At 57.9% G+C, this 13,562-nt stretch overlaps 4 protein-coding genes across 4 annotated transcripts in view; 2 read left to right on the forward strand and 2 right to left on the reverse strand.

The window, feature by feature from the left end:
• The window catches only part of CHGG_00117 (uncharacterized protein), a gene marked incomplete at both ends in the record, with an annotated part of 1,904 nt that extends 701 nt beyond the window's left edge, over positions 1-1,203 (reverse strand). Inside the window, 3 exons of the mRNA XM_001219337.1 lie at positions 80-274; positions 332-731; positions 791-1,203. Coding sequence (XP_001219338.1) covers positions 80-274; positions 332-731; positions 791-1,203 — 1,008 coding nt within the window. The remainder of the gene's footprint in view (positions 1-79; positions 275-331; positions 732-790) is intronic.
• Positions 1,204-2,752: 1,549 nt separating this feature from the next.
• CHGG_00118 (uncharacterized protein) lies at positions 2,753-4,615 on the forward strand (the record flags this gene model as incomplete). The annotated part of the gene is made up of 1 exon (XM_001219338.1): positions 2,753-4,615. The coding sequence occupies one exon, from the start codon at positions 2,753-2,755 to the stop codon at positions 4,613-4,615; it is 1,863 nt and encodes a 620-aa protein (XP_001219339.1).
• A 3,431-nt stretch (positions 4,616-8,046) lies between these two features.
• On the forward strand, positions 8,047-11,869 carry CHGG_00119 (uncharacterized protein; the record flags this gene model as incomplete). Its single annotated transcript, XM_001219339.1, has 3 exons — positions 8,047-10,740; positions 10,797-11,203; positions 11,260-11,869. 3 exons carry the CDS (start codon positions 8,047-8,049, stop codon positions 11,867-11,869), a joined length of 3,711 nt encoding a protein of 1,236 aa, XP_001219340.1.
• Positions 11,870-12,634: 765 nt separating this feature from the next.
• On the reverse strand, positions 12,635-13,176 carry CHGG_00120 (uncharacterized protein; the record flags this gene model as incomplete). Its single annotated transcript, XM_001219340.1, has 2 exons — positions 12,635-12,654; positions 12,741-13,176. 2 exons carry the CDS (start codon positions 13,174-13,176, stop codon positions 12,635-12,637), a joined length of 456 nt encoding a protein of 151 aa, XP_001219341.1.
• Between the last annotated feature and the right edge of the window lie 386 nt (positions 13,177-13,562).

Below are 13,562 nucleotides of genomic sequence, written 5' to 3' on the forward strand. Positions count from 1 at the left end.
CGGTGGGGGAGGTGCTGATGGTGAAGGCGGAGGTGACGACGGGGAGTTTGGGGTGTTCCCGGATGATGAGGGACGTGACCACGCCGAAGGTGCTGCCGCCGCCGCCGCGGAGCGCCCAGTACAGGTCGGTGTTTTCTTCGGGCGAGGCCGTGATGAAGTGGCCGTCGGCTGTGACGACTTCGAGCGCCATGACGTGGTCGGCCGCCATGCCGTAGAGCCCGGAAAGAGGGGTGTGTCCGCCACCGGCAATGTACCCGCCGGCATACCCAACGCTCTGTTCCGGTCAGGTTAGCATGTATGTCTTAACTCGACGGGTTATCGACCCACTCACCTCACAGATACCCCCCAGAGCGCTCACGTCGTTCTTATCAGCCTCTGCATACACCTCCCGCACAGTCACGCCAGCGCCAACTTTCATTGCCGGCCCGGAGTATCCGGGGATCTTGAGATCAGAATGGTACTCGAGGTTCTTTAGGTTGTGCGTCCAGATGCTGAGTGCTCCAGCCCCGCTGCTCTTGCCGAGGTAGCAATGTCCCGTGTTCTTAATGACTAGCCGCAGGTTGGAGTTGCGGGCAAAGTTGATGGCCAGCTGGATTTGGCTCACGCTGCTAACATTCACAGCGTAGACGGGGAATCCTCCATGGGTGCAGTTCCCGCTGTTTGAGTCGTCCGTCACCATACATGTCCTTCCTTGAAATAGCGGCCAAAAGGTGGAAGTCGGATCGCTTTCACTGGGGGGTATGAGTTTATGCTATGAACGGCGAGGTCTTTGGCCTTGGCGGAGACTTACTGGAAGTAGGGGTTCGTGAAGGAATCGCGCACCGCAGCACATCTCTCGGCGTCGTAAACACCCAGGTTTTGGTAGCACGGGGCAGCGACCGGTACCGTCTCGATGAGAGCGCCGCCGAGGAGCTTGTCGAACGTGTGCCAAATACTCTGTGATGGCCATTCTGAATCCCCTGGAAACACCTTGCAGGCCGGCCTGCCTACGCCCGGGCTTGCTTCAACTCCATCGTCAAACGAAAAGAGAGACGCATTGTCTACAACTCCGGCCTCGGCAAGTAAATCCTCGAGCCCCTCTTTAGTCAGGGATCTGGTCTCGTACTCGAACAAGGGGTAGGCATGGCCACTCGTGCCTTGCGCCGCGCCGAGGGGCAGAATGCAGGGGATGAACAACCCAAACAGATGGATGGCGGGGGCCATTGGTGCGCAGCGTAGAATTGATGAGGGGAACGCCTTGTTGAGGGGATCAATACAACGAGCTCTACTTATGGTTTGATGGTTCGGCGACCTCCCGGTCACTATTTCAGATGCCGTCGCCCATATCCCGGGTTCCCCTCACAAGCGGGACAGCAAGGGGCTGATGGACCTATCAACAACCCGATCTGCATGGTTCTGCATGCTAATTAACAAGTGAATGTGACGCGTCAAAGCAAAACCCCCTCTGCCAACCTTGTCCCCGTACATGCCAGTGGTGCGGCTGGGCGGAAGGCGTAATGATCAACCCGACGACACTGCTTATGTGCTTGGGGTTGTGTGGGCTGCTTACCACGTCGAACACGTCCTTGTTCATCATGGAAATTCCTCCCTTGCTATAAAATACTAGAGAAAACCAGAAACGTACCTAGGTAGCTACCGAGGTAAGGTAATTACCCAGTTACTGATACTGGGTGCCATCGACATGCTCGACGGCGAGTAGAAGACACGCCGGGTCCAAACAGCAGGATACTTGTGTTGCCTAGGTGTGGAACGGAAACGGTCCGGGTACTGAGTAAGAAAGGGCCCAGGATTATTCAAGAGCTTAACCCGGCACATATCTGGTAGCTGAGAGTCAAAGAAGGGGCAAGGCGCGGATGCTCCGGGGTGATATTTAGAGGAGATGTTAATGATGGACCCTACCTTAGGTGCCTAGTCATTCTACATATAATATCTGACACTTTGCACCATATGTGCAACATTCCTGGTGCTAAAACGGCCGACGAAGGAAAGGCAATCAAGCAAACGAAACGGATACCTGAGAAAACTCGGAGACCACACCATCCATCTTAAACCATCCTGCGGAGACCGACATGAAACGAAGACGAGGGTTTTGATCATCGAAACCAGCGAGGTTTTATCGAGCAAAACAAAATACGCGCGCACGTGCAAGCAATGAAACAAACAGGGGTTGGCGATGGCTTAAACTGAGTACCCAGGTACAGAGGTCTGCCTGATGATGATGTCGGTATGTTTTCAGGGGGGGTTGAAGTTACAACATCTCCCCGCCGACTGCGACCAAGGCTAAGCCAGCTACTGGAGAGCAGCCAACACATGGGAAGCTCCACATGTTTTCACTAGCTATACCTATCTCGTCATTTGCCAGCCCACCTGTGTGAGGCAAACGCCAGGACCGTCTTGGTGAAATTTCTTGGCAAAAATATCGATCCAACATCATTTCTGACACTTAAGTATCTATCAATATCTCCACGCACATTATCCGCATCATCGATCGCGTAGTAGAATTAGATACTAGAGAGTTAGATCTACTAGACTACATAAACAGGAATCCCGCGCATGTGTTCGGGCGACTGGTATAACCATTCCAGTTTTCCAGTTCGTTCTCTCCTTTCCATCCCGCGCACACGCCAAAACGGCCCTGGTGTTTGCCACACACAGACACAGCCCAGATCTGCGCTAGGCTGGCCGGCCCACCAGCTGATATCCCGACACAAAACAATAACTATACCTTACTTACCCAACACCCCTTCGGATCATGGCGTATGTCCCCGACGCCACCCACACGTCGCCAACGCCGTCGCCCTCCCAGCTCTTACGGCTCACGCCAGAAATCCGGCTGCGCCTTTACCGTTACTTGGGGTTGGCGACGTGGAATGGCCAACCGTATCAGTTCGACTTTAGAGGCGGATCAGCCGACTGCAAAACGTACGCGGGCTGCCCGCCCGACCCGATCGAATTCCATGGCCTTTTGATCTCCTGTCGCACCATCTACGCCGAGGCGGCTGCCTTGCTTTACTCGACGAACAGCTTCGTTGTCCAGCACCACGCCCCTGCCCAGCTACATGGGCTCCACTCTCTTGGTGCTCTCACCGAGGCGTCGCTCCGGTCACTCTCTCAGCTCAAGATCGTCATCAACGAAGCCGCCTGCCACAATAGAGTGACAGAAAACGACTATAGCGAGGACAGGTGTTGCTGGCACAGCCGCGAGAAGTATGACTGGTCAGACGTGCTGTGGTGCCGGAACAAGCATTCCGATATCCATCAAGCCCCGTTCCTAAGCGATGGTGAAGGTGTGGCCTCGGCGGACGACGCGCAGCGCGCCTGGCACTCCGCCGCCGCCCGCCTCTTCTCTCACATTACCCCCGGCCGTCTCGCCCTCTCTCTCGTGTGCGACATCGACCCGCAGCACCCACGGGCGCTCAATCTTGCCGAGTCTATTCTCGCGCCCTTATACCTCCTTCCTCGCTCCTATCTCTCGAAATGTCAGATCCGGCTAGCCAAGGTGCCTTACTGGCCACTCGAAAAGCTTGCTCGGGATGCCGCTGTACACGCCTGCGGACTGCCCACACCTGTCCCGCACACCTCGGAGCCGCTCAACACCACAGCTACCGCCACTCTGGCCAGCCTCCCGCGCGAGCTCCGCATACGCATCCTGGAATACACCGACCTGGTTGCGCCACGGCGGCAGGTGATCTGGAGCCGACAGGACCGTGCGTACGTGGTGCTCCGCTTCCGGCGCGTCGCGGAGCCGCCGCTAAACCCGGACGAGGCGCACGCCGAGCAGTTCTTCGAATGCTACCGCGGCAGGCCCGAGGGCTGCTTCTGCCGCCGCCGTCATGCTACCTTTTCGCTACACTGTAGGTGCTGGGCGCCGCCGGGACCCGCGCTCTTCCTCGTGTGCCGCACCCTGTCCCAGGAGGCCCAGCACGTCTTCTTTTCCCGCAACCGGTTTATCGTTCACGACTACAAGGTGTTCCCGACCTGGTGGCTGCCGTCGCTGCAACCGAGTCCCTCCTCAGACCCGCACTCGCCACAACATGGCGCCTACCCGTTCAAGAGATTCGTCGCTTCCGAATTCCTCCGTGACGTGGTGCCCGCGCCCGCCCTCTCCCACCTTCGCTTCCTCGAGCTCGTCTTCCCGCCTTACCCCCCCACGACCTGGCCCGGGCCGGACCACCCTGCCGTGCGGGACTGGGCAGCCGTGGTAGGTTGGCTGCGGGACAGGCTCAACCTGCCGGTGCTTACGCTGCGAGTGGTAGTTACAGACGAGAGCAATGGGACGCCGGATCGCGCCAGAGGGGCCACGCCTGAGGAGGCAGCGACGCAACTGGGGGCGTACACGGCTCTCCTGCGGCCGCTGCAGAGGCTGGCGGAGCCGCCCGGCCTCGCGCGGTTCTACGCGCATTTCCAGTACCCGTGGGAGACGGCGCCCTGGGACCTCGCGCTCTATCAGCCGCCGGGCCCGTGGTATGACCCGTGTTTCCACAAAAGAGACCTCAAGGAACGCCTCGAGCGTTACGTCATGGGCGCGCGGTACGAGAGCTTGTACGCGGATGGCAGGAAGGAGCCGGGGCCCAGCGATTGGGATTATATGTACTTTGCTGACCGGCCGTGGTGAGTGTTGGCCCGCCGGGCGAGTCGGGACCGCGCAGCGACAGGGCGGAGACATTGGGGAGGCGGACGTATGCGAAGGGAAGGTAACCCCTTAACGACTGGGTCGAGATCTCTGCTTTTCTTTGGATCTAAGTCAGTTGAATGTTGCGTTAACACATCCGCCTTCTGGGAATAAGAACACTCGACAGTGAGGAGTGGAATGTAACGCATGCCGTCAAGCTAATGCCGGTCCGTTTCCCCGGGATCCGGGTGTTCGCAGAAAAAAAAAAAAAAAAAAGGAGACTGGAATTATATAACAACATTGTAACGACAACAAAATGACTTTCCTGCTCATCATTTCCTCATAGTTGGTTGATACAACCCGTCAACCCAGGCTGTTGGCACTGAGTTGATCACAGATTGGTTCAACCAGTGACGGGCCGCTAATCGAACAGGAGGTAAAAAACTACAGAGGTATCGTTCAATCAAGCATTCTCGAACGCTAAGTAGGTGTTTTCCTTGCGATGTGTTACCTGTAAATATCAACGCCTTTGCCGAGAAGGACCCAAATCGTTTCTGTTTTCCAAACAGGCAGCCTTCGTACCTGGCGTTTGCACGTCAGTTCCATCACCCCCCGCCGTCATCGAACCCATCTCGTCCCGCCGCCTTTTCGGTACACAGCCGAAGCGTGCGCACATGACGGGTCCGTAAGCCCCACGCCGTCCCTCAGGCCTACTTCTGGCTACGGATCGTCCATCACGAGCGATAACCAATGTACCCACAGTTGGCCCAGATTCCGTGGGCCAACCATGCAGCAGGAGGCCGTCGCCGTGATGGTCATGCTGCTGTTGGGCAGCGGGGCGTCTGAGCAGCACACGGCGGGAGGCAGCCCATGCGAGAGGCATCTTCCCCGTCCCAGCCTCTGATAAGAGGGGAGGGCGATTGAATTCAAGGTTGCCGGGGAGGGCGGCACGGGACCGCGCGTCCGGGCTGCAGGGATACGCCAATGGGCTCGCTCGCCGAGAAAAGGACCATCTCTGCCTCCCGACCGTGTTCAACTGCGCCATAGGGTTGCGGAGTGTCCCCGCTTACCACTCGCAATGATTTGGAAGACGCCGTGACACCGTCACAAACGACATGGCTCCCTGTCAGATTGGGGTTGTCTCGTAGCTGTTGTTGTTCTTTTCGGATTTGACCCCAAACGGCATCCATTCATTCCAACGTATTCGCATCTGGAACTGGAGTTGCAGCCAATATTGTCACCCGTCGTGCAAATGACCGTCCCTTCTCGGAGTAGCCCCTGAAGATCGAAGAGTTTGCGGCCTCAATATTCTGAGGGCGGCCTGGGATCATGGAATCTGATACGCGCCAGAGCGGAACGGTTGAAGTCAAATTTACCTCTGTGGGGTGTGAGACTGTCTTGGCGCCAATGGACACGCCGAGGCATTCTGGTGAGGCATTCTGCAGTTCCCGGTGTCGTGAGTTCCCACCTTTTTCAGTTCCGCCTTTTGAATTCCACCTTTAAGTTCCACCTCCAAGCTCAGTTCCCTCAAAAACGCCCAAAGGCACCAGGCATGGTGGATAAAGAGAAGAAATCAGCCATGGATGGGCATGACGAATTCCTTATTCCATTGCTGACACCTGGCAGTGCTTTCGGGGTGTGGCAGTCCCCAGGCGCAAACTGGGCGAGGTGGGCGAATTGGGCGAACTGGGGTTGACCGTCGTAAAAGCATCCATTTTGAGTTTACTGCGTTTCTGCTTGTGTCGTGTGCTGTCGATTCTGGCGTGTCTTGGTCGGTCGACCGCATGTGCGATCTGTCACCTGCCGCGTCACCGTCGTCGTCCAAGCCATGCACCTTTTTCCATTCCCAGAAACAAACCGGAAAGGGAATGCGTGCAGCTTTGGGGGCCGAAGGCGTGGACGTCTGCGCAGCTGTAATTGGTTGTGTTGATGACCCCACAATGACAACACCCTTGCCGCTCCCCTGCAGCTCAGACATCTGCCGTCGGTAGGCCTCCCGCCGTCAAGAAAAAGAAGACCCAATTTTGTTTCTAAAACATTTCTGCCTCCGATCCGTTTTGTTTCAACGCGCCTTGCGGCCGTCGGATCTGGCCATCTGGGTGTGTGGGTGCAACGGTTGGTTGGGGCAGTGCCTTTTTGAGAGGCTTTCAACAACCGTTGCGCCTCAGTTACCGCCGCTGTTGGTGACGGGCTCTTTGTTGCTGAGCCCTTCTCACCCGCGCGGCACGCGGGCCATGCCATTCCAGGGCATAAGTAACTCACGCGAGAAATATGCGGCCAGGGGCGGGCGGATCGGGGGAAGGGGGGCAAGGGTTCAACGCGCCCCGTCTGACGCTGCACTAGAAACCATGTTGGGCGCCAATCCTCGATGCGCTTCCGTTCGTAGGAAGGGCCGCTAATTATGTATTATTGCTGTTGTCAGATGACTTTACGGTGAAGCACGTTGCACAGCTTACCTTACCGCTTCTTGCTCTGTTGTTGGACCCAAGGACCCAACTGTTTGTCGCCGATCCCCCTCAGTGGACGAGGCAGCTGCATCGACAGCTCATGATCACGCCAAGCTTCGTCCGCGATGGGTCGAGACCTCGCTAAGAAAATGCTTAGGATGCTTGGTTCCGAGTGCCATGGGTAGCTGAGCTACTCCACACAGTGTTTCAAGCAAGCGGTGCATGATTAGGCTCGATCGGCGGATGATGTGTTCCGGTGGCTGAGACCGGCGGATGATGCATGATTTGGCAGCGTTTGGCACACCTTTGGAAGCTCACGCCACATTTAAGGAACCTGGAGGTGGCGCGCACACAGTGTTCATATACCTCAGATCAATACTGTGTATGTGTACCTGCCAAGACCATGGCCAATTGCCCTTTTGGCCACCACCCAATGCCATCGGATCGTCATTTCAATCTGAAGCGACTGGCAGTGCGGGAAACTAGCGTTTGCAGGTCTCTTTGTGCCCTGTTCCAAGTTTGTTGTGCTCCTTGCATCTCCGCTGGATGTCTGCCCAGCCCGAAGGCGCACATGTCATCAACGCACTGCCCTCACTGATCACCTTGCGAGCAAGTGGAGGCCTCTTTCCCTCTCTCTTTCTCCTCGCCACACTTTTTGGTGTTGGGCTTCTACGCTCCAGCAGTCCTGGAGTATATTGCATCATCGGTGATCGCTACTTCGTATACCCTCCACATTCCCCTTCCACAGAACATTGCTTCTTCTGCAGTGTAACCTTATTGCGAAGCAGTGGTCCAGACCCATTGATGGACTGATCAATTGGGTCACCATTCTTCTACCGTTTCCATGGCAGATACCGACCCCACCAAAAATGAGGTACGTTGTTGTTCGCAACTGTATTTGGGGTCGCTGAGGCTCGCCCATTTCTCTCCTCGACTTTGCTCGACTGCTCTCGACCGACTCCACATGCACGCCGCGTGCTAGAAACCATGTCTGACCTTCCCCAGCCCGAGAGCTCCATCACAACAACAAATTCCGAACCCGACGATGCGCCGACAACATCGCTGCCGGCTGCTCATGGCTCCGGCCAGAAGTCCAAGGGCGGTTTCCAGCTCAACGTGCACGACGCCCTGAGCCCCGACCCGACCAACGAGGATATGTACGATGTCCAAGATAACAAGTTCGCCTTTTCACCCGGTCAACTTTCCAAGCTCCTCAACCCGAAAAGCCTCGACGCGTTTTACGCCCTCGGGGGCTTGGCCGGCCTTGAGAAAGGCCTGCGCACCGATCGCAATGCGGGTCTCAGCACCGACGAGGGGACCCTTGACGGCGCCGTCAAGTTCGAAGACGTTGCGCCCAAGGGCACTCCCAAATACGGCTCAAACGGCGACACTCTGCCCGTCGCCAAGGGCGACAACGACAGCCCCGCGACCCCCGCGCACCCGCACCACACCACGGGTCAGTTCGCCGACCGCAAGCGCGTCTTTCGCGACAATAGGTTGCCCGAGAAGAAGAGCAAATCGCTGCTAGAGCTGGCCTGGATCACCTACAATGACAAGGTCCTGATCCTGTTGACCGTCGCCGCCGTCGTGTCCTTGGCCCTCGGCCTGTACCAGACGTTTGGTGTCGAGCATGAGGATGGTGAGGCCAAGGTGGAGTGGGTTGAGGGTGTCGCCATCATGGTGGCCATCATCATCGTCGTGGCTGTGGGTACGGTCAACGACTGGCAGATGCAGAGGCAGTTCAACACGCTCAACAAGAAGGCCGGCAACCGCACCGTGAAGGTCATCCGCTCCGGCAAGTCGGTTGAGGTTTCGGTTTTCGATATCATGGTCGGCGACGTCATGCACCTTTTCGCCGGTGACCTGGTTCCTGTCGATGGCATCTTCATTAACGGCCACGGCGTGAAATGCGACGAGTCCTCTGCCACTGGCGAGTCCGATCTGCTGAAGAAGGTTGGCGCCGACGAGGTCTTTGCCATCTTGGAGGATGTCGCCAAGGGAGGTAAACCCCCCGCCGACGTTGAGAAGCTCGACCCCTTCATCATCTCCGGCAGCAAGGTCAACGAGGGTACCGGCACCTTCCTGGTTACCGCCGTCGGCGTCAACTCGAGCTACGGCCGCATCATGATGTCGATGCACACCGACCAGGAGGACACGCCCCTGCAGAAGAAGCTCAACGTCCTGGCTGACTGGATTGCCAAGTTTGGTGGCGGCGCTGCCCTGCTCCTCTTCGTCGTTCTCTTCATCAAGTTCCTGGCTCAGCTCCCCAACAACACCGACACCCCCGACCAGAAGGGCCAAACCTTCCTACGGCTGTTCATCACCTCGGTTACTGTCGTCGTGGTTGCCGTTCCTGAGGGTCTCCCCCTGGCCGTTACCCTCGCCTTGGCGTTTGCAACCACCCGGATGTTGAAGGACAACAATCTTGTCAGGGTGCTCAAAGCTTGCGAGACCATGGGCAATGCCACCACCGTTTGTTCCGACAAGACTGGCACCCTGACGCAGAACAAGATGACTGTCGTGGCTACCACTCTTGGAAAGAGCATCAGCTTTGGCGGCACCGACGCGCCATTGGAGGAGGACAAGGACGAGACCAGCAAGGCTGTCGAAATTGATATCCCCAACCTGCCCGTTGCCGACTTTGTGAAGGGCCTCAGCGCCACTTCCAAGCAGCTCCTGGTGCAATCCAACGCCGTCAACTCGACCGCTTTCGAAGGTGACGTTGAAGGCGAGAAGACCTTCATCGGTTCCAAGACCGAGGTTGCCCTGCTTACTCTCTGCCGCGACCATCTCGGTGCCGGACCCATCCAGGAAGAACGCGCCAACGCCAACGTCGTCCAGGTGGTGCCCTTCGACTCGGCCGTCAAGTACATGGCCACCGTCGTCAAGCTACCCAACGGGAAGTTCCGTGCCTACGTGAAGGGTGCCTCTGAGATCCTTCTTGGCAAGTGCACTCAGGTTATGGCCGATCCCGCCAGTGAGGAGCTGACCACAACCCCCATCACCGAGGATGACCGCGCCGTCTTCTCGCAGACCATCACTTCTTATGCCGGCCAGACCCTTCGCACCATCGGTTCCTCGTACCGCGACTTTGAGTCGTGGCCGCCTCCGGAGCTCGCCGGCCAGCAGGAGCTGACAGCCGTCGAGTTTGACAAGGTGCACAAGGACATGACGCTCGTGGCTATCTTCGGTATCAAGGACCCGCTCCGCCCCACCGTCATCGACGCCATCAAGGACTGCCGCCGCGCTGGTGTCACTGTGCGCATGGTCACCGGCGACAACATCTTGACCGGCCGGGCCATCGCCAAGGAATGTGGCATCTACCACCCCGAGGAGGGCGGCCTCGCCCTGGAGGGTCCCGAATTCCGCCGCAAGTCCGAAGAGGAGCTGAAGAAGCTCGTACCTCGCTTACAGGTGCTCGCCCGGTCGAGTCCGGAGGACAAGCGCATTCTGGTCCGCACCCTGAAGGATATTGGCGAGACGGTTGCTGTGACTGGCGACGGAACCAACGATGCGCCGGCTTTGAAGATGGCCGATATCGGGTTTGCCATGGGCATTGCTGGTACCGAGGTGGCCAAGGAGGCTGCGTCCATCATCCTGATGGATGACAATTTCGCGTCCATCGTCAAGGGTATCAGCTGGGGTCGGGCGGTCAACGACGCCGTCAAGAAGTTCTTGCAGGTGAGTGATGTGGTTCGGAGCCGTTTTGGCTTGCGCGTTTGCTAACAGCCTCATAGTTCCAACTGACCGTCAACATTACCGCCGTGGTCCTGACCTTCGTGTCTGCTGTTGCCAGCAACGAGGAGGAGTCCGTGCTCAACGCGGTTCAGCTTCTCTGGGTCAACCTCATCATGGACACCTTCGCCGCCCTTGCCCTCGCCACAGATCCGCCTGCGCCGTCGGTTCTCGACCGGAAGCCTGATAAGAAGTCGGCCGGGCTCATCAACGGCCGCATGATGAAGATGATCATCGGCCAAGCCATCTGTCAGCTTGCCATCACTTTTGTTCTCCACTTCGCCGGCGCCACGCTCCTCGGTTACGACCTCGCCAACGCCAACAGGGAGATCGCCGAGCACGAGGAGAAGCGTCTGCGAACCCTCGTCTTCAACACGTTTGTCTGGCTGCAGATCTTCAACGAGCTCAAGTAAGTCCCCCACAGTCTCATACTCCCTGTTCGAACTGTGACTAACAATCACCCAGCAACCGCCGTCTCGACAACCGGTATAACATCTTCGAAAACATTTCCAAGAACTACTTCTTCATCATCATCAACTTGATCATGGTCGGCGGCCAAGTCCTCATCATCTTCGTTGGTGGCGAGGCCTTCAAGATCACGCCCCTTGACGGCAAGGAATGGGGCCTCTCCATCGGCCTCGGTGCCATCTCACTACCCTGGGGCGCCGTGATCCGAACCTTCCCCGACGCCTGGGCCGAGGCCATGGTCCCGCACTTCCAGATCCCGCTGCCCAACATCTGGCCCTTCAAGGGCATTGTCAAGAAGCGCCGCGCCGCCGCCGCGGGTGGCGACGCCGAGAAGGTGCCGCTGTCCGAGGAGGAGCGCCGCAAGCTCGCCGACGAGAGCAGCGACAGCGACGCCACCTTCGAGCCCCCGCTGCGCGCCCTCACCAGCATCCGTGGCCGTCGCGCCACGCACAACACCCGCCGCAGCCTGAGGGAGTACATGCACGATCAAAAGACCAAGGTCAAGGATAAGGCCAAGGTCATTAGTGGGAGCAAGACCGATGTGTCGTCGCAGACGCAGTCACACTCGCAGGCGCCGGGGCTGGGCGGGAAGTTGCCGACGGTTTGAGGATATCTAGGTAATGAGAGGGATGAGGGATGACTAATCTGCGCGGTGGCTTTTTCCTTTGAAGCTTACTTTGTTGTTGCTGGTTTTTTGCTTGAATTTTGGGGACTGGGTGCAAATACAATAGTTACATGAGTTGCGGATGTTTGGTTGGTTGGGGGTGGGTCTGAAGAGGCGCAAAAATACCCGGTAGACATTCTTCCCCCGAACGTGGGGCCACCTTTTGCTTGAGTTTGAGTAACAAATCAAGTTTAATTATGCATTGAGGAAAAAAGCACTGGATTTGGCACTTGAAGGCGTCAGTGGCCTGTGAGTGTGGTGTCATGCCCGGGACCTCGGGCCCCATAACCCCGTCGGATCGGCCGGGAAGACCCACATTTCCGGCCGGGCGAAAGACCTCTGCCGTTATCTCCATACCGGAGGCCGAGGCCGGTTTTCCTGAAAGGGCAAGTGGGCACTGTTGCTGACGAGGATCCAGGGATGGGTTCCCATGGTGTCTGGGGTGGTGCCGAGAGCCGTGTTGGTTGGGGACCAGCCGCGGTTGTGTCATCTCACCAAGAAAAAGTACCAGCTACGAAACATTGTTCACACCAGGACAAAGACTCGAACCAAATATTACGCTGATAATTATACAATTCTTGAAACTATAACAAAGAACACAGTTCTCTTCAAATCTTTCAAGTATACCCATCTACCTTCATGTTTCAACACCTTTCTAACCATTCCTCCCCGTTTCCCTCTCTTTTTTTTTTCTTTTTTCACCAACATTTAGGTACCAGACCTTGAATCTGTTCAACCCTTTCAAACCAGCACTCAACAACCACTCTCCCCATCAGCTAATTAGGTAGTTAGTACACCCCAATAAAACGCCCACCCACCTGCGGCACCTCCCGCACCACCCCCCGCACCATCGCCCCACCCCTCACCCTCTCCGCCGCCTCATCCACGTCCCTCCTCACCTTCTCAGCCGCATCATCCAACTCCCGCCTCACCAACGGCACCACGCACGGCTCCCCGCCCCTAAACCACGGCCCCTCCCGCGACGGCGACGCCAGAGAACCCGCCAAAGACGAAGCGTACGCCATGCGCGTGGCCCTCGCCCCCTTGGCCAGCTCGTCCGCCCACCGGTGCGCCTCCACCCGGTGGTTATGCCCCGGGATCCAGTGCAGTTCCAGCTCGACCCCGGGCCGCATGTTGACCAGCGCCCAGGACTGCATGGCGATGAGGTCGAGGACGGGCTTGGCGAGCGCGAGGAGCGGGGGCGGGAGGCGCCGGTGCGGCGAGGCGGCCAGGTATTGCAGGTTGAACATGTTGTCGTTGAAGATGCGGATGAGGAGCGGTTTGGGGGTGGGGGTGGTGAGGTGCAGGTGTTGGGCTGCGTCGAGGTCGGCGAGTTGGTGGAGCGCGATGACCAGCGCTTCGGAGAGGGCGAGCAGCTCGCCTAGCGCGGAATCGTAGATGGGGTTGACGGGCCAGGCGGCGCCGATGAGATCGCGGCGGGAGCCGGTGCCGGGGATGAAGTGGCTGGTAGACGACCGAGATGCCGCCGTGGGTGGGGGTTCTGCGTCTTCATGGAGCCCGTCGCAGATGAGGTTGACGACGATGTGCGTGACGTTCGAATCTTGCGTGGAGCCGATATGAGCGACGGTGGCTGCCGCGCTCGGATCTGGACTGTACGACGATCCCGGCCGGTGAA

This window comes from Chaetomium globosum, genomic scaffold, assembly GCF_000143365.1.
Source record: "Chaetomium globosum CBS 148.51 scaffold_1 genomic scaffold, whole genome shotgun sequence".
NCBI classification, from domain to species: Eukaryota; Fungi; Ascomycota; class Sordariomycetes; order Sordariales; family Chaetomiaceae; genus Chaetomium; species Chaetomium globosum.